This window comes from Prionailurus viverrinus, unplaced genomic scaffold (assembly GCF_022837055.1).
Source record: "Prionailurus viverrinus isolate Anna unplaced genomic scaffold, UM_Priviv_1.0 scaffold_48, whole genome shotgun sequence".
In the NCBI taxonomy this organism is placed as follows: domain Eukaryota; kingdom Metazoa; phylum Chordata; class Mammalia; order Carnivora; family Felidae; genus Prionailurus; species Prionailurus viverrinus.
The window spans coordinates 1927253-1945648 of NW_025927611.1; the positions used below are offsets into that span (position 1 = coordinate 1927253).

Below are 18396 nucleotides of genomic sequence, written 5' to 3' on the forward strand. Positions count from 1 at the left end.
ACGGCACAGGGGACTCTGCAGACGTCACTTAGCTATGCACCTGAAAATAGGCAGGTAATCCTAGATTAACCTGCTCAGACCGTTCTAATCCCGCGAGCCCTCAAAAGCAGACAACCTTGTCCAGCTGGAGGCACAGAGATACGGCAGAGGGCAAGGGGCACGCATTGCAAGAAGAGGGGTCTGGGGGACACCCGCCGGGGCCAGAGAGGGGCCTCCAGGAGCCCAGGGTTGCCCCCTGCCGACGGCCCCCGAGAGCTCGTGCTCATCCTTGTCCGGGGGATGCCCGCAGGGACCCAGTGGGTGGACGCCCCAGTTTGGACCCCGGGAGACCTTGAGTGGAACCAGTGTCTCGTTTCGAGCAGTTGCATTTGGGGTGATTTATTGCAAGTGTGATAAAAACCAGACTGAAGAAGCATCTGTGTCTTCCAGATCAGGAAGGTGACTTGGGGGGGGTGGTCCCCTAAAAGCACTGCAGGAAGCATCTGGGACAAGGTCTCAGCTATCAGGATCCCCTTCCCCAGCTCACGGCTGCAGAAACCTCACGATATGGCACTTAGGGGAGACTGGACAAGAGTAGAGGAGGGGACCACATGCCTGTCCTGGCTGCTTTTGCACAAACGCTGAGAAATCCCGCGGCTCACTGGTGAACCCCGGGTTCCACACCCTCGTTTTCACGCTGTGAGCCACAAACGGCCCACCCCACACGGCAGGGGCTGCTGTGGGGAACAGGGCACAGGTGACAGGTACGGTGACTCTCCCCGATGGTCTATGCTGGGTGCACCTGGCCGAGCAGGGCAGGCCCATGTACTCTGGTCCCACAGGGCATCCTGGGAAGGCTTCTTGGCCTCAGTTTCCTGATCTGCAGCACAGAAGGTTGCAAAGGCCAAAAGAAACCTTCCGAACCTGGCTGGGGGTTGCAGGAAGCAGCTGTGTGTGCCTGGCATCTTAGATTCGCATGGGAAGCCAGTCCAGGTGGCCAGGAGTGAAAGGGTGCAGCCTGCAGTCAGGCCTGGGGGGGGCGGGGTTCACCTCCTAGGGGAGGGAGTCCTGGGAGATCCCGGGTCCTGGTGGGGGTCTGGGATCCGGGGGGTTATGGACAGGTGTGGGATCCGGTGGTCTCTCCTAGTGTGTGTGTGTGTGTGTAAGAGATTCTAATCTGCATTCAGGTGGCTGTTGGCATTAAGGGCAATATGAGTGGGGGTCTTGGGTTCTGGTAGGTATTGAGGTCCTTGTGGGGTAGCCAGGTTTAGGTGTCCATCGTGGTGGGGGGGTTCTGGGTAGGGGGTCTGTGGGGGAGACTCAGTGAAACTCCAGTGATCCCAACAGGGGTCGGGGGGGTGGTGCTCAGGGGGGTCCAGGCAGGACTGTGACCAGAAGCAGCATAGGGAGTCCCCAGCCACGATGTGTGGGGATGTGTGATTCCAGTGGGGTCTGCTGGGGGTCCCTGCGGGAGTCTGGGTGGGGGCCTGCGGGGGTCCTCATAGGACTTTTGTGGTCTGGTAGGGGTCTGGGTGAGGGTCCCTGACTTGAGTGGGGGTCTGGATGGGGGAGTGCGAGGTCTGGGCAGGGATTCATTCATGTGGATGTCCATGTAGAGTTTTGCACTGTGCAGGAGTGTTGGGTGCGGGCAGGGTCCTGGGGTCTGGAAGGGGTGCCTGGGCAGGACTTCCAGGTTCTGGGAGAGGTCTCTGGTCTGGGCAGGGGCCCAGGCTGGGGTAGGGTGGGTGGTGCTGTCTGGGTGGGGTCTCTAATCCTACCTCTGGGCAGGGTCCCTAGGTGGGTGACCCGGGTCCAGGCGGGATCTGGAAGGAAGTCCCGGGCAGGGGTCCTAATCCCGGATCTGGGTTTCAGGCGGGGGCCCTGTGCAAGGCTCCACCCAGGGTTCCTGGGCCAGGGTCTGGTGTGTGGGGAACCTGGTCCGGGAGAGGTCCATGGGTGCGGTCCCCTCGTGGGGTTCTGGCATCTGGGTGGGGTTCGGGTCGGGGGTCTTGGGCCTGCTAGGCAGTCACTGGGTAGGGGTTGGGGGTCCGGATGGGGATCTCTGGTCCAGCATCCGGGTTGGGTCCCTAGCAAGTGACAGACGCAGGGCCCCTGGGCAGAGTCGGGCAAGGCCAGGAAGGGGTCCCCGGCTGGGGTCCGGGATCTGGTCGGGGTCGCAGGATCAAGGGAGGGGTCGGGGTAGCGGTGGAGTTTCCGGGGAAGGGGTCCAGGGTCCGGGCAGCGTCAGGCAGGGTGTTTGGGGAGGGGGTCCGGAGGCGGAGGCGGGGAGGCACCGGGCGGGGATCCAGGGTGTGGTCCGGGTGAGGGAGGAGTCTCGGAAGGGGGGCAAGAGTCTGGGGAGGGGTCCAGGATTGGGGCGGAGTCCGGGCAGGGGTCCAGGGTCCGGATCTGGTTCCGGGCAGGGGTCCATGGTCAGGCAGGACTCTCGGGCCGGGGTCCAGGGTTGGGTTGGGGTCAGGGAGGGGTTCCCAGGCGGGGGTCTGGGGTGTGGGCAGGTCCCCAGGCGGGGTTCCGGGGTCATGGCGGGGTCCCCGGGGCGGGGTGCCGGGGGGGTGTTCGGACGGGGGTCCAGGGTCGGGCAGGGTCCGTGGGCGGGGGTCTGGGGTCGATGTGGGGGTCCGGGGTCAGGGCCTCTGGCCGGGGCCCCGGGCGGGATTCGGGGTTCGTGGGTGGGGGCCCCAGGCGGGGGATGCGCGGCGGGGGCCCGGGGTGGGGGCCCCGGGCGGGGGTCCGGAATCGGGGGTCGGGTCGGGGTCAGGGAGGGGGCCCGGGGTCGGGTCGGGGTCAGGGAGGGGGCCCGGGGTCGGGGCGGGGTCAGGGCGGGGGCCCCGGGGGGGTCGGGGGTCAGGTCCGGGTCAGGGCGGGGGTTGGGGGTCGGGTCGGGGTCAGGGCGGGGGTGCCTCGGCGGGGGTCGGGGGTTGGGGTGGGGTCCCTGGCGGGGTTAGGGGTTCGCGTTGGGGTCAGGGCAGGGGTCGGGGGTAGGGTCGGGGTCATGGCAGGGGCCCGGGGCCGGGGCGGGGGCCCCGAGAGGGGTTTGGGGGTCAGGTCGGGTGCCCGGGGTCGGGCGGGGGCCCCTGGAGGGGGTCGGGGGGGTTGGGGAGGGGTCCCGGGCGGGGTTCGGGGGTCGCGTCGGGGTCAGGGAGGGGGTCAGGGAGGGGGGTCGGGGCGGGGGCCCCTAGCGAGGGTCGGAGGTCTGGGGTCTGGGGTCGGGTCGGGGTCAAGGCGGGGTTCCGGGGTGGGGGTTCGGGGGTCGGGTCGGGGTCATGGCGGGGATCGGGGGTAAGGTCGGGGTCATGGCAGGGCTCGGGGCCGGGGCGGGGGCTTCGAACGAGGGTCGGGGTCTGGGGTCTGGGGTCTGGGGTCGGGGGTCGGGTCAGGGCAGGGTCCCGGGCGGGGTTCGGGGGTCGGGTCCGGGTCAGGGCAGGGGCCCTGGGTCGGGTGGGAGCCCCGGGAGGGGTGCGGGGGTGTTGGGGCGGGGTCCCGGGCGGGGTTCGGGGGTCGCGTCGGGGTCAGGGAGGGGGGTCGGGTCGAGGGCCCCGGGCGGGGTTCGGGGGGCGGGGGGGTTGGGGCGGGGTCCCGGGCGGGGTTCGGGGGTCGCGTCGGGGTCAGGGAGGGGGGTCAGGGAGGGGGGTCGGGGCGGGGGCCCCTAGCGAGGGTCGGAGGTCTGGGGTCTGGGGTCTGGGGTCGGGTCGGGGTCAGGGCGGGGTTCCGGGGTGGGGGTTCGGGGGTCGGGTCGGGGTCAGGGCGGGGATCGGGGGTAAGGTCGGGGTCATGGCGGGGCTCAGGGCCGGGGCCGGGGCGGGGGCTTCGAACGAGGGTCGGGGGTCTGGGGTCTGGGGTCTGGGTTCGGGGGTCGGGTCAGGGCAGGGTCCCGGGCGGGGTTCGGGGGTCGGGTCCGGGTCAGGGCAGGGGCCCGGGGTCGGGTGGGGGCCCCGGGAGGGGTGCGGGGGTGTTGGGGCGGGGTCCCGGGCGGGGTTCGGGGGTCGCGTCGGGGTCAGGGAGGGGGGTCGGGGCGGGGGCCCCGGGCGGGGTTCGGGGGGCGGGGGGGTTGGGGCGGGGTCCCGGGCGGGGTTCGGGGGTCGCGTCGGGGTCAGGGAGGGGGCTCGGGCGGGGGCCTCGGGCGGGGGTCGGGGGGGGGGGGGGGAGGTCGGGGCGGGGTCCCGGCTCCCGGGCCGGGGCGGGCTTGGAGGGCGGGCCGCGCGGGCGCGTTTCCGCCGGCCGGTGTCGCGCCGGGTCCCGGGGGCGGGCGGCGGCGGCGGGCGGCGCGGAAGCGGCGGCCGGGCAGCCATGTCGCCTTTGTCTGCGGCGCGGGCGGCCCTGCGGGTCTACGCGGTAGGCGCGGCGGTGGTGTTGGCGCAGCTGCTGCGGCGCTGCCTCGGGGGCTTCGCGGAGCCAGGTCAGCGGGGCTGGGGGGGAGGGGGCGGCGCGCTCGTCGCTCAGCGGGGCTGGGGGGGGCGGGGGGGGAGGCGCGGGCGGGCCGGCTGCAGGGGGGAGGCGCGCGCGGCGGGCCGGGGCGGGGCGGGGGTCGAGGGAGCCCCGAAGCTCCTCGCTGCCGCCGGGCCGGGGCCGGGGTCTCCCGGAAGCCCCCCCCCTCCCGCTCCCCGGCCCTGGGGCTGCCGTGCGCGCCGCCGGGGGTCCCCGCGGGGACGGCGCGCGCGGGGCCGCCCCGGAGGTGCCCCCTTCCCCTCCCCCAGCCCCGGGCGCGGCGGCGGCGGCCTCTTCCCGGAAGGCCTGGCCGGGGCCCGCTCGGTGCCCGCGCCCGGAACAGCGCCCCGCTGCGCCCGGAGCTCCGGGTCGGGACCCGCCGGCGCGCAGGGCAGCGTTGGGGACCCGCCGCGTGGCCGCGGACCCCGCCGCCGGGAGGCCCCGGTGCGCGCGCGGCCTCACGGGGACCCGGGCCCCCCCCCCCCCCCCCCCCCTCCAGCGGGTGCGCAGGGGCCGCGGGTTATTTTTAGGCCACAGAGGAGTCCTTTCCCAAACACGGCACTCGCCGGGAGCTGGGCTAGTGCGCTACCTTGCAGTCCATACCCCCGGCTCTGCTGCCGCCTGCGGACGGGGTCCCAGGGAGCTGTGCCAGTCCCTGGAGCACCCCGCAGGACCCCCAGCCCCCCGCCCCACACCCCGAGACGCGCCACACGGAGAGCATGTGTTGTCGCCAAAATACAGCTGAGCCTTGAACGACTCCGGCCTCAAGCGTGCAGTTTCACCCACATGCGAGTTTTCTGGGTTTTTGTGTTTGTGTTTGTGTTTGTGTTTGTTTTGCACAATGACACCACACCACTCCGAGTGCGTTTTCTCTCCCTTCCCATTTTCTTAATCACCTTTCCTTTTCTGTAGCTTCCTTCATCTTCTACTTGATACACAAAGTAGGGGCCAGCGCGCCGTGCCTGGGACCCGTGAGGCTCTGGGTCCACACTCACGAACTGTGTGCGAAGCCGCAAGTTCAAGCCGGCTTTCCAGGCTGGGGGCACTTGGTCCCCGCTCACCCCCACGTTGTTCAAGATCCAACTGTACTTTTCAGTTCCGCCCTCTAGCCGCTAACGGAGGGGGGTGGGGGGGTGGGGCTCTGGGTCAGACCCTGAGAGCCTCAGCTGTGAGTAGGAAGAAGAGATTATTGTTTTTGGGGAGCCCCACCCTCCCCAACCTCCACTCAGGGAAGTGAATCTTTGATTTTTACCTGAGTTTTGCGTCGTCTGATACACTGGAGTTTGGTATTTTCTAACACATTTATAGGCAGTAGAAGCCAAGGCAGCGGAGGTGGGGGGTGACGAGCCAGCCAGTACTGGGAAGTCAACTGGTGCCTTTTAAATCAGCTTGGGCACAGTGACGAGCTATGGGCAAGGCGCCCCAAGTTGTAGGACGTGGTGGCTTCTGTGTTTCCATGTGATTTCGCTTTTAGACGGGCCCCTTAGATGGGCTCTGTCGCCTGTGTAGGAGCCCGTCCATGGGGTTCCCAGAAAAGACAGGTTCAATCTGGCAACGGGATTTGAACTTGCGTGTTTCAAGAACTTGTTTCTGTGTGTCAGAGCTGACGGCTTGGTCTGGTCTTTCCACTTGTTGATTAAAAAAAAAACAAACAAACCAAAAAAAAAAAACAAAAAAAACAAAAAAAACGGTGAAAATACAAGCCAGTCCTGAAGTCACGTGTCCGCCAGAGGAGTCCTTATCTGTGCCCCAGAACTGGATCGTTACATATAAAGATGAACTTTTTCCTGGCTGGCCCCAGGCGAACCCCCCGCCTGTCTGTCGCGTTAGAGACAATTTTAGATACTGTGGGAAGAGGGGGTCTCCTCTGAGGTCTGCTGGTTGCCGGTTGCCCACGCCTTGCTGTGCCTTTTAAACCTTTTGTGATCTTCTCCTCCCCAGACCGCACCTTTGAAGGAGAGCCATTGAACTTTGTCCTGGGGGCCTCGAGCTAAACAGTAAAAAGCTGAGTGTTTTTGTGTGAACTCAGACCAGGAGATGGCTCTTGTACCTTTTGTTTATTTGTTTTATTTTTTAATGCTTATTTATTTATTTGTTATTTTTGGGGACAGACAGAAAGAGCACGAGCAGGGAAACGGCAGAGAGAGAGAGAGAGTATTATAGAATCGGAAGCAGGCTCCAGGCTCTGAGCTGTCAGCACAGAGCCCAACGTGGGGCTCGAACCCACGAACCGTGAGATCATGCCCTGAGCCGAAGTCGGACGCTTAAGCGATGGAGCCAGCCAGGTGCTTGTCTCTTGCACGTTTTATAAAAGGGGTTACACGTGGCAGGCATGATGTCTGATGTCATTCAGACTGTATGCAGGTAAGAAATAAAGAGCTAAGAGGTGAGCGGTCCTGCCTGCTAAAATTTCTCAATTTCTTAAAATTGATCCACAAACAAGATCGTTACAGACTCAGGAATGAATGTTGGTCATGTCTTTTTAGAGACGGCATATCAGCAAACCGAGTTCCGATGAGATAGTCTCATTTCCAGATTTTTTGTGTGGGCAACCCTGGCCAGATGGCCCATCACACGCTGAGGTGTATCTATCCGTCAGATCTTAAAAATACACGATTATTATTATTATTATTATTATTATCTTACCGCATTTAATATCCCAATGTCATCCCAACGCCCAAGCACTGGCCTCAAACCTTCCGGAAATTGCCGTGTTGTCTGGGGACACCTGCTCACGCTGGCACCATCAACGGAGGGTTTGTCTGTTGGAAATTACACGTCTCAATGCATCAGTGAGTTTTGAAAAGGAGAGAAAATCGACTTGATGTGTTTCAGGGCGCCGTTCTGATATTGCAGAAAATTCTTAAAAATTCTGTTTGGGGGGCATCTGTGTGGTTCAGTCGGTTGAGCGTCTGATTTCAGCTCAGGGCATGATCTCACAGTCTGTGGGTTTGAGCCCTGCGTTGGGCCGGATTCTGTGTCTCCCTCTCTGTCTGTCCCTCCACCACTCATGCTCTGTCTTTCTGTCTCTCTCTCAAAAGTAAATAAACGTTAAAAAATGCATACATAAAATAACAGAAGCCAATGATCTGTTATTAGCAGTGACACAGTTTTTTCAGTTGAAAAAAAATAAGGACATTTTTCCAGGAGGCAAAGTAGGCTAGCGACTGTCGTGGCCCTGTTTTTGGTGTTCGCCATTCACTGGTCTCTTGAGTGCCGGGACTTCTGGAAGGTGGTAGGCTCCGTGTCCACTGCCCTCCCCCCCCCACCTCGGGATGCGCTGTTTGGGAAGGATACCGACCGCTCTCTGAAAAAGGCAAGAGTGGGGTGCCTGGGTGGCTCAGTCGGTTAAGCGGCCGACTTCAGCTCAGGTCACGATCTCGCGGTCCGTGAGTTCTAGCCCCGCATCAGGCTCTGTGCTGACAGCTCGGAGCCTGGAGCCTGTTTCGGATTCTGTGTCTCCCTCTCTCTGACCTTCCCCCGTTCATGCTCTGTCTCTCTCTGTCTCAAAAATAAATAAACGTTAAAAAAAAAAATTGAAAAAGGCAAGAGCTTGCAGTCCCCCCGGGGGGGGGGTTCTTGGGGACGGTCCCCCAGAGGCCCTTGGAGCACCCGCCAGTATGAGCTGTGAAAGGTGGCCTTGAAGAAACCTTTAGAGGTGGCCGTGTCGGCACGGACCTGATAGACCGCGGAAGGCAGCCCTGCCCGGTGGCCTTCCAGGGGCTCACGGGAAACCGTCACCTGCTGTCCTGAGCCGTGGGCGGGGGGGAGGGGGAGGGAGGCTGAGTTTCTGACTTAACTCTGTGCACCAAGGGGAAGAAAGCAACTAGAAGACCCGCCCGCCCACAGGCCCTGCTTGGGATGCCGCCGGGGGTCGGGGTCTCCTGACCTCATTCCGCTAAATTAAAGACACGTATTCTAATGATGATGACGTGGTAGGGAGACTGGACACCTGGGACACCCACATGGTGTTCCTCGGGTCCGACGTTCCCCTTCCGGAACCAGGGTGCCGCACTGTTCGCGGATCCTTGACTGTCCACCTGACCTGGAGACTCCGCGCCCCGTATCTTAGCTCCTTACCTGGAGCGGGTCACAGCTGTGGTGCCCTCTGTGCCGCCCGGGGACCATAATGCCCCGTCAGGGGTATTGTGACATCTTCCTGAAAAACCTCAGGCAGGCCAGCGTGGAGGGGCGTGCCTGCCTGTGAGGATGCGGGGGCCTTTGCGGCATGGTGTTGACACTCAGTATCTTTTAAAGTTTCACCTTTGTCCTAGGACTGCTCTGGGTCACCCTTACCTAAGTGCCACTGAGATCCAGGCAGGACAGGGACCCTGAGATCCAGGGGGGGCAGGACCACTGAGATCCAGGCCAGTCTGAGCCCACTCCCTCCAGAGGCTCCAGGGGAGGGTCCTTCCTGCCTCTTCCACTTCTGGGGGCTCCTGGCGTCCCTGGACTTGAGGCTGTGTCCCTCCCACGACCTCTTCTTGACATCCTTCACCTAATCACAGTGGGGTCCTATTTCAAATGTGGTTCCATTTCCAGGTTCTGGGAGTACCTGCATTTCAGTGGGAGGTCTAGTCTTCGGTTTCCTGTGCACCCTGAGATTTTGTTCTGACCACGTCTCCAATACTCAGAAAATGCCTGGTTGGTGTAGTTTGCCTTGTGACGCCCTGAGCACTTTATGGCGGGTTAAAACGTTGCAGACCTAACAGAGACCTTTCGACAGAACCCAGCTGCCCTTTTGGGCATCTGCGCCCTGACTGGCGGCTCCAAGAGGCCAGACTCTGGGGCTTCAGGGACGGTGGGCACCCTGGGGCCTGTCTCCTAGGCCATGAAAACCTCCCCCCCAAGAGCCTGGCGTTGCTGGACCCGTGCACAGCAAATGCATATTTCTGCGCACAGGGGGGCATTTTGAGAAGCTCCCGGAATCACGATGTCCGTTCCTGCCCCCACGACGTTCCCGATCACGGACGTGCCCAAGCTCAAAAGGGAGCGTGCCATGTTCCCAAAGGCGTCGCTTTAAACTGTCAAATTTGGAGGACAAAAAAACAAAAAAAAATTGCTATGCCTGTTAGGCAACGTAAAGGCTCTCCTGTCGAAAGTGAAATCCTGTGTTTGCTTCCTGGACGCCGTGCACCTCTCGTCCTCGGTCCCAAAACGAGGCTTGAGCAGGCGGCGGTGGTGGGTCCTCCGGGGTCCTTGGGGACGTGGGCTTCCGCACGCAGCGAGCAGTGTCCCCGAGAGTGACCCCTCCCGGCAGGTGCCCGGTTGGCGGATGCGGTAGCACAGGAAACCATAAACAGCCAACGTGAGGAAGGAGCTATGAGGACAGAGAAACCCACAGACGTGCATGTTCTCAGACGCACGGAGGCGTCCCCGCACGTGGGACTGAGCTGCAGGAAGAGAGCACTCAGCCCAGCTGCGCGAGCGAGCCCCCTCCGCTTTGCCAAAGCCACGCACGCCCCGGTCGGGTCCCCGTGCCCCGCGGCCTGCAGACCGCGTGCTCGCTCCCTCTTCGCCCGTGCCTGGGTCCCTTCTCACGCTGTGTTTGTCTTCCCGGCTCCCAGCAGGTGCGCAGGAATGAGTGGAGGCCCCACAGGCGGGCCGCGGCACAGAAGCCATGGAGGCGAAGGGCCTGGACCCGTCCCAGACGGACCTCAAGTTAGTGGCCCACCCGCGCGCCAAAAGCAAAGTGTGGAAGTACTTCGGCTTTGACACGAACGCCGAGGGATGCATCCTGCAGTGGAAAAAGATATACTGTCGCATCTGCATGGCTCAGATTGCCTACTCTGGGAACACCTCCAACCTGTCCTACCACCTGGAGAAGAACCACCCCGACGAGTTCTGCGAGTTCGTCAAGAGCAACACGGAGCAGATGCGCGAGGCCTTCGCCACCGCCTTCTCCAAGCTGAAGCCTGAGGCCTCCCAGCTGGCCCCGCCGGACACACTGGCCGCCAAGGCCGGCCACGGCCACGAGAGCAAGCGGCAGCAGGAGCTCACGGCCGCCGTGCTCGGCCTCATCTGCGAGGGCCTGTACCCCGCCTCCATCGTGGACGAGCCCACCTTCAAGGTGCTGCTGAAGACGGCCGACCCCAGGTACGAGCTGCCCAGCAGGAAGTTCGTGTGCAGCAAGGCCATCCCCGAGAAGTACGGCGCCGTGCGCGAGGCTGTCCTCAAGGAGCTGGGCGACGCCTCCTGGTGCGGCATTTCCACCGACATGTGGAGGAGTGAGAACCAGAACCGGGCGTACGTGACGCTGGCCGCCCACTTCCTGGGCGGTGGGGCCCCCGGCTGCCTGTCCGTGGGCTCCCGCTGCCTGAAGACGTTCGAGGTCCCCGAGGACAACGCGGCCGAGTGCATCACCCGGGTCCTGTATGAGGCCTTCATCGAGTGGGGCATCAGCAGCAAGGTGTTCGGGGCTACCACGGACGGCGGCAAGGACATCGCCAAGGCGTGCTCCCTGCTGGACATCTCGGTCCAGATGCCCTGCCTGGGCCACACGTTCAACGCGGGCATCCAGCGCGCCCTGCAGCTGCCCAAGCTGGCCGGGCTGCTCGGCCGCTGCTGCAAGCTGGTCGAGTACTTCCAGCAGTCCGCGGTGGCCATGTACATGCTCTACGAGAAGCAGAAGCAGCAGAACGTGGCTCCCTGCATGCTGGTCAGCAACCGCGTGTCCTGGTGGGGCAGCACGCTGGCCATGCTCCAGCGCCTGAGGGAGCAGCAGTTCGTCATCGCCGGCGTGCTGGTGGAGGACAGCAACAACCACCACCTGATGCTGGAGGCGGCCGAGTGGGCCACCATCGAGGGCCTGGTGGACCTGCTGCAGCCCTTCAAGCAGGTGGCCGAGATGCTGTCCGCCTCCAAGTACCCCACCATCAGCATGGTGAAGCCCCTGCTGCACATGCTGCTGAACACCACCCTCAACATCAAGGAGACCGACTGCAAGGAGGTCAGCATGGCCAAGGAGGTGATCGCCAAGGAGCTGTCCAAGACCTACCAGGAGACGCCGGAGATCGACATGTTCCTCAACGTGGCCACCTTCCTGGACCCCCGCTACAAGCGTCTGCCCTTCCTGTCTGCCTTCGAGAGGCAGCAGGTGGAGAACAGGGTGGTGGAGGAGGCCAAGGGGCTACTGGACAAGGTCAAGGAGGGCGGCTACCAGCCGGCAGAGGACAAGATGTTTGCGCTGCCTGAGGAGCCCCCGGTCAAGAAGCTGGTGCTGGCGTCCACGCCGCCGCCCACGAGCGTCATCAACAGCATGCTGGCCGAGATCTTCTGCCAGACGGGGGGCGCGGAGGACCAGGAAGAGTGGCATGCGCAGGTGGTCGAGGAGCTGAGCAACTTCAAGTCGCAGAAGGTGCTGGGTCTCAACGAGGACCCGCTCAAGTGGTGGTCCGACCGCCTGGCCCTGTTCCCCGTGCTGCCCAAGGTGCTGCAGAAATATTGGTGCGTGGCGGCTACCCGCGTCTTCCCAGAGCGGCTCTTCGGCTCGTCTGCCAACGTGGTCAGCGCCAAGAGGAACCGCCTGGCCCCCGCACACGTGGACGAGCAGGTCTTCCTGTACGAGAATGCGCGCAGCGGCGCAGAGGCCGAGCCCGAGGACGAGGACGAGGGCGAGTGGGGCCTGAACCATGAGCACATGTTCCCCTTGGGCGACGCCGTGCACGCCGGCTTCTTTGGCATCAGGGACAGCGGCTTTGTGTAGATGCCGCGGTGGGGGCGGGGGGGGGGGGGGCGTCACCACGAAGCTGACCCTTGATGTGTGGTCCGCTGTAAATACCCACGGTGCGCACCTGCGCGCATGCGCGTGCGCAGCCGGTGCCGTCACCAACGCAGGCGCAGGACGCAAACGCGCGGCTGTGCGCATCCAGGAGCAGCCACTCCGCGCGTTTCCTGGGAGAGCCTCCATGCGCCCCAGCGGAAGGGCACAAATCAACTAGGAAACTTCTGGAAGCCCCTTTACTCACCCGCTGGCTGGATGCTGATTGCAACTGTAAAGCCCCAGAGATCCCCAGCCAGGAGGGGAAGGGGGGAGGCTCCTTTCTCTTGCCACCCCCCAAGGACGGAGTACTCCCGACCCAGAGGGGTTGGGATAATCCCCAGGCATGGGGAAAAAGAAAAAAAGAAAGAAAAAAATCAAAGCTCCCATGTCCTTCCGTCGCCAGACGCCGTCATACAAGGACTTTACGCATCTGGGGCACTGATGCACTCACGTTTACTCTCGAATTGACCTTGGCACCTTGCGTGTGGGCTGGAAGGATGCGCGCGCTCCTTCAGCCCAAGCGCCTCTTGTTTGCAAGACAGACCGGCTCTAGGTTTCGTGCGATGCGTTCCAAAGGCGCGTGGGCGGCAGCCGCGTCCCCAACAGCAGGGAGAGAGGTGTTTTGTGCCTTTCCCACGGGCGTCTCTGCCCCCTTGTGCCCCCATGCGCTTTGTGGGCGTGGTTCTTTCTGAGCCCTGCACCGCCGGCAGCTTTAGCCCTGCGGGTGGCTGTTTGTGTGTGTGTCTGAGCGATGCTTCCAAGGGCTGGTTTCTCCACCGTGTTTCTCAGGATGCGAATAAGGCCCCCGCACCCTTCCAAGCCCTGCTTGTACAGAATACCAGGGGCCTGCATGTACCCAGAGTGATTTAATGGGAATCCGGGGCAAGGAACCCTTACGTTCTGTCTTTTAAACTCGGCACCGTGAGCCCCCCCCCCCCCCCCCATTTAAAAACAAAACAAAACAAAACAAAACAAAACAAAACAAAAAAACTACCACTGGGTACTTATGGGTCGCTGTGGCTCAACAGGCAAGCTGCTGGCGACATTGTGCAGGGCCCCGGCTTCTGAGAGCGTCACGGTCGATCACCAACCGGGATTGGTCCGTGTCCTCTGGGAGGTGACTTCCCCCCCCCCCCCCCCCCAGTGTCTACAGGCCCAGGCTTGTATCTTGACGCCAACAACTGACTATGAGCCTTCCCCACGGGATTTCTTTCTTTCCTTTCTTTCCTTTTTCTTATTTAACGCTTTGGAATTTGACTCTTGTTGAATAAACCGGAGAAAGAAATGAGCTGCTAATGAACTTGTCTGATGTGTGTTCGTCGCGAAAGAAGCAGTCGAACCACAAGGGAGGCGTTGGTTGGTTTGTTTAAGGGATTTGCTGGCCCTCCAAGAATGAGTTCACTGTGCTTTGTTCTGAGGTCCTTGGAGATGAGAAAAGGTGTGGTCCCCTCTGGATATTTGTGCATCCCAATTATGTGTGTGAATAAAGCCGCCCCTGGTGACGTGATACCAGGAGGAGCAGGCATTTGCCTTTTCCTTCACTGGGTTGGCTTAGGAGGCAAATGGTTTTGTTTATTTATTTTTGAGAGAGAGAGAGACAGACAGAGCATGAGCAGACGAGGGGCAAACAGAGAGGGAGACACAGAGTCCAAAGCAGGCTCCAGTCTCTGAGCTGTCAGCACAGAGCCCGTCCTGGGGCTCGAATTTGTGAACTGTGAGATCATGACCTGAGCCGAAGTTGGTTGCTTGACCAACTGAGCCACCCAAGCGACAGACAACAACAAAAAAATTTTTTTTGCACACACACGTATTGAGTTGAGGCCCCTTTTTAGTCTTGTGAACCTGCCCACTGCATCGTGTTCCCTGGGATGCACATCTGTCTCTGTGTGTCCCCGGTGGGCACTGTGGGGGTCCGTGAGCACTGCTTATGCGCACACAGCCCCCAGCCTATCTGCACTCTCTTGTCTGGGTCTACACAGCACATCTGGGTTTATGCTCGCATCTTCTAAAGCCCTAAGTCTGACCTGGGTTTGTTTTTTTGTTTTTTTTTTTTTTAATCTTTGGTTCTTTTTTTTTTCTTTTTTTTCTTTTTCTTTTTCTTTTTGTTTCTTTTCCTTTCCTTCCCTTCCCTTCCCTTCCCTTTCCTTTCCTTTCTCTTTTCTTTTCTCTTCACTTTTCTCTTTTTCCTTGTTCGTCTTCTGCAGGAGGGCGTCATTTTAACTCTGTTTTATAACAGCCCCAAGAAGGCTGAGAAAAGGAGCCAGAGTGACCCCTGTGCACCTGTGACCCTGTGTGTGCACAGATGGTGTGCGCAAGTCTCCCATCCATTGTGCGTCTCTTGTGTGAAACAGTCTGGCCCTTCTGACTGGGTTAGTACTGCTTGCAAACGTGACAGCCACGTATGAGCACAGACACCATCCTTACTGTGCTCATGCTGGGCAGGGACAGGGGTCTAACAAGGAATGGGCTGCCCACCCTTTGCCCGAGGGCTGTAGTGGGCTCGTCCTCGATGCTGGGCCCCCAGAGCTCACCACCTGTGCGTCCTCTGCTGGGGTCAAGGCACAGGGAAGCTTTTCTTCCCTGTGTGGTGATGATGTGCAAGACTGCTTATCTGTGGTCAGGTCCAAGTGTGTCCATCCATCCATCCACCCATGCAGGCATGTATCCAGCCAGCCAGCCAGCCAGCCATGTATCTATCCATCCATCCATCCATCCATCCATCCACCCACCCATCCACTCACCCATTTATGTATCCATCCATCCATCCATCCATCCATCCATCCATCCATCCATCCATTCGTCTGGGTCTGCAGTGTTTCTGTGTCTTCCTGGCCAGGTCATTCTTGGGTTCCCTCATGCCGTTGCGCACCTGATCCTCAAGGCAGCCCCTCCCGGTGTCTGTGAAGTGAGGCCCTGCAATGTGGCCCAGCTGTTCTTGTGACATTTCAGAGCTCAGGCTGCGGCTTGTGGCCTCACTCAGCTTCGCCAGGGTGGCCCCCTTGGCCACGTTTTTCTGACCATTGGCGGCTTCCTTTCTCTGTCCGTGCAGGTGGAAGGTCACGTTTCCTTGGGCTGCTGCAACAGTCCTGGTGAAGCCTCCTGTCCTCTGCGGGGTCCCGAGGGATGCACACCGGCCCCATGCTCTGAGCACACAGGCACCTCGGCCGTTTGAGACAATCCTGTGCCCAGAACTCGGTTCCCAAGACACAGCCTGCAGCCACCGTGTAGACATTCCCTGCTTGCCAGACACATAGACCCAGGGTCCCTCCTGGACCAGTGACTCCCAGCCTTCCTCGTCCCTGGGTTCTTCGGGTGCTGGTGCATGTCAGGGCCCTGTAGGCTGTTTCTGCAAGGCTGGGGGTCTCCATGCGGCCCCTCTGTTCATGCTGTCCACATTCCTTTCTCTGGGCACATTCTCAGACTCTCCACTCAGCTCTCAGACCTCTGGCCACAGACAAGGTCCGTCCCACCTCCTGCATCCAGTGGCTTCTCCGTTGTCCCAGACATGCTGCATTCTCCCGGTGACAGGAGACAAGGCGTGCATTTCGCAGGGGACCGACAGCAGATGGGGGGGGCACATTCCTCAGGAGCAGCTTGCTTGGGGATGTGGGCCGTCACATTCTCGGTTAGGATGATGGAGCCCTGTGGCCTCTGCACCTGTCTCTGAAGTGCGTTTCATCTCAGAGTTTGGGGTGGGGGGACGTTTTTCCTAAGAAGCTCATGGCTGGGTTTTCCCAGAAAGGACCTGGTGACTGTACAGCAGGCAGGAAGGACGATGTCTCATGCACAATGTTGGGGACATCGGCACTGCTCTTTATGGGCAGATGGCAACCTCACCGTAATTACGTCCATCTTAATTTGTTATGTACATAGTAAGCTTTGTGATTCTGTGTCTGCATGGGATGGATTCTGTGTTTATATATATCCTATTTATATCTGTTTATGTCTATAGTCTATTGCATATTCTACCTGCCTATCAATTCCCTATCTATTATGTATGTATTACTTGTCTCTCAGTGTATCCATCCATCCATCACCCACCCATCCATCCTTCCATTTATCCCTCCCCTGCATCCATTCATCCATCCATCCGTCTATCCATCTATCCATCTATCTGTCCATCCGTCCGTCCATCCATCCCTCCATCCATCCATCCAACCACCCACCCACCCACCCATTCAACCATCCATTCATCCGTCCATCCATGATGCATCCATCCATCCCCTATATTCATCCTTCCATCCATGCATCCCTCCCCTCCATGTATCCACCTATCCATCCATCCAGCCAGCCAGCCAGCCAGCCATCACCCACCCATCCATCCTTCCATTCATCCCTCCCCTGCATCCATTTATACATCCATCCGTCCGTCCGTCCGTCCATCCATCCATCCAGCCAGCCAGCCCTATATTCATCCCTCCCTCCATCCATCCCTCCCCTCCATTCATCCACCCATCCATTCATCCATTAACTGTCCACTTGTCTATCCATCTATCCATCCATCCATCCATCCATCCATCCCCTATATTCATCCCTCCATCCATGCATCCCTCCCCTCCATGTATCCACCTATCCAGCCAGCCAGCCAGCCGTCATCCACCCATCCATCCTTCCATTCATCCCTCCCCTGCATCCATTTATACATCCATCCATCCGTCCGTCCGTCCATCCATCCATCCATCCAGCCAGCCCTATATTCATCCCTCCATCCATCCATCCCTCCCCTCCATTCATCCACCCATCCATTCATCCATTAATTGTCCACTTGTCTATCCATCTATCCATCCATCCATCCATCCCCTATATTCATCCCTGCATCCATGCATCCCTCCCCTCCATGTATCCACCTATCCAGCCAGCCAGCCAGCCAGCCAGCCATCACCCACCCATCCATCCTTCCATTCATCCCTCCCCTGCATCCATTTATCCATCCATCCATCCATCCATCCATCCATCCAGCCAGCCAGCCATGCGTCCATCCATCCAGCCATTCATCCATCCAGCCAGCCCTATATTCATCCCTCCATCCATCCATCCCTTCCCTCCTTCCATCCATCCATCCCTCCATCCATCATTCCCCTATATCCATCCCTCCACCCATCCACCTATCCAGCCAGCCAGCCAGCTATCTATCCATCCATCCACCCACCCATCCATCCTTCCATTCATCCCTCCCCTGCATCCATCTATCTGTCCATCCATCCATCGATCCATCCATCCGTCTATCCATCCTTCCCCTATATTCATCCCTCAGTCCACTCATGCGTCTCCTGCATCCATTCATCCATCCATCCATCCATCCATGTATCTCCTATGTCCTGTATAGAGCTGTCCTGTTGGTTTTGTTGTTCTGGAGAACTCTGACCACCACACAGCCACGCATCTGAATCTGGATCTATTTATTTTTTATGAGGGATTGACACATGCACTTAGGAGACCATGAAGTGTCATGATCTGGCTGCCGTGTGATTCATGGTGAGTCTGAAGGTCTGAGAACCAGGGACACTGATGTCCAAGGGCAGGAGGAGATGGATGAGTCACCTCCAGCAGAGACAGACATTATCGCTCCCTCCACGTGTTTGGTGCTACTCCTGCCGTTCACTGATTAGACCAGGCCCACCCAGAGTGCAGAAAACCCTCGGTTTGACCCAATCCTCCGAATCAAATGTTGATCCCTTCCAGAAACACCCTCACAGACACTCCCAGGAGGAATGAATGGTTCCCCAGCTCTCTGAGCTTCTGTCAACACAGTCAAGTTGGCATGTATGATTCACCATCACACGGGCCGGTTGACGAGAGCACTTGAGTGAATTCAGCTGGGCCAGACGCCCCGACTGTCATGCCCAAGCGACTCTCCCCTTCAACCACATTGCTCAGGGCTTGCTCCCAGCCCATGGGAGGGGAGGAGCTTATATTCACTTGCAAAAGCAGTGCTACTTAGAAATACCCAGCACATGCCCAGGATACGGCCTCTGTGTCTTGCACAGGGAGCATATTTTTTCTACTTATTCTTCCTCCCGGGACAGATATTTCCTTGGCGGTTGGCTCTTCCTGAACACCACATCTAGCATAGCCTTGTATTTCTTTTCCTTTTTCTTTTCTTTTCTTTCCTTTCCTTTTTTTTTTTTTAATTAACAGATTTTATTTTATTTTTTAGAGCAGTTTTAGGTGCACACACAGCAAAGTTGAGGGGAAAATACAGAAATGTC

General features: G+C 59.9%; 3 protein-coding genes across 4 annotated transcripts in view; 2 read left to right on the top strand and 1 right to left on the bottom strand.

Moving 5' to 3' along the window:
• Positions 1-2161: 2161 nt before the first annotated feature.
• Positions 2162-4289, bottom strand: LOC125159244 (basic proline-rich protein-like). The gene is made up of 3 exons (XM_047847353.1): positions 3703-4289; positions 3174-3429; positions 2162-2932 (listed from the first exon to the last, which is right to left on the bottom strand). Exons 1-3 carry the CDS (start codon positions 4287-4289, stop codon positions 2162-2164), a joined length of 1614 nt encoding a protein of 537 aa, XP_047703309.1.
• On the top strand, positions 4259-13472 carry ZBED1 (zinc finger BED-type containing 1). 2 transcript variants are annotated; one of them, XM_047847369.1, is made up of 2 exons: positions 4259-4396; positions 9993-13472. In XM_047847369.1, exon 2 carries the CDS (start codon positions 10046-10048, stop codon positions 12128-12130), a length of 2085 nt encoding a protein of 694 aa, XP_047703325.1. In that variant the 5' UTR covers positions 4259-4396; positions 9993-10045; the 3' UTR covers positions 12131-13472. The 2 variants fall into 2 exon arrangements, with proteins under 2 accessions (XP_047703325.1, XP_047703326.1); XM_047847370.1 differs by having other exon boundaries at positions 4265-4396; positions 9996-13472.
• The window catches only part of DHRSX (dehydrogenase/reductase X-linked), a 138515-nt gene continuing 124387 nt past the window's right edge, over positions 4269-18396 (top strand). The window contains exon 1 of the mRNA XM_047847393.1: positions 4269-4396. Within this exon, the coding sequence (XP_047703349.1) occupies positions 4288-4396 (109 nt within the window). The 5' untranslated portion in view covers positions 4269-4287. The remainder of the gene's footprint in view (positions 4397-18396) is intronic.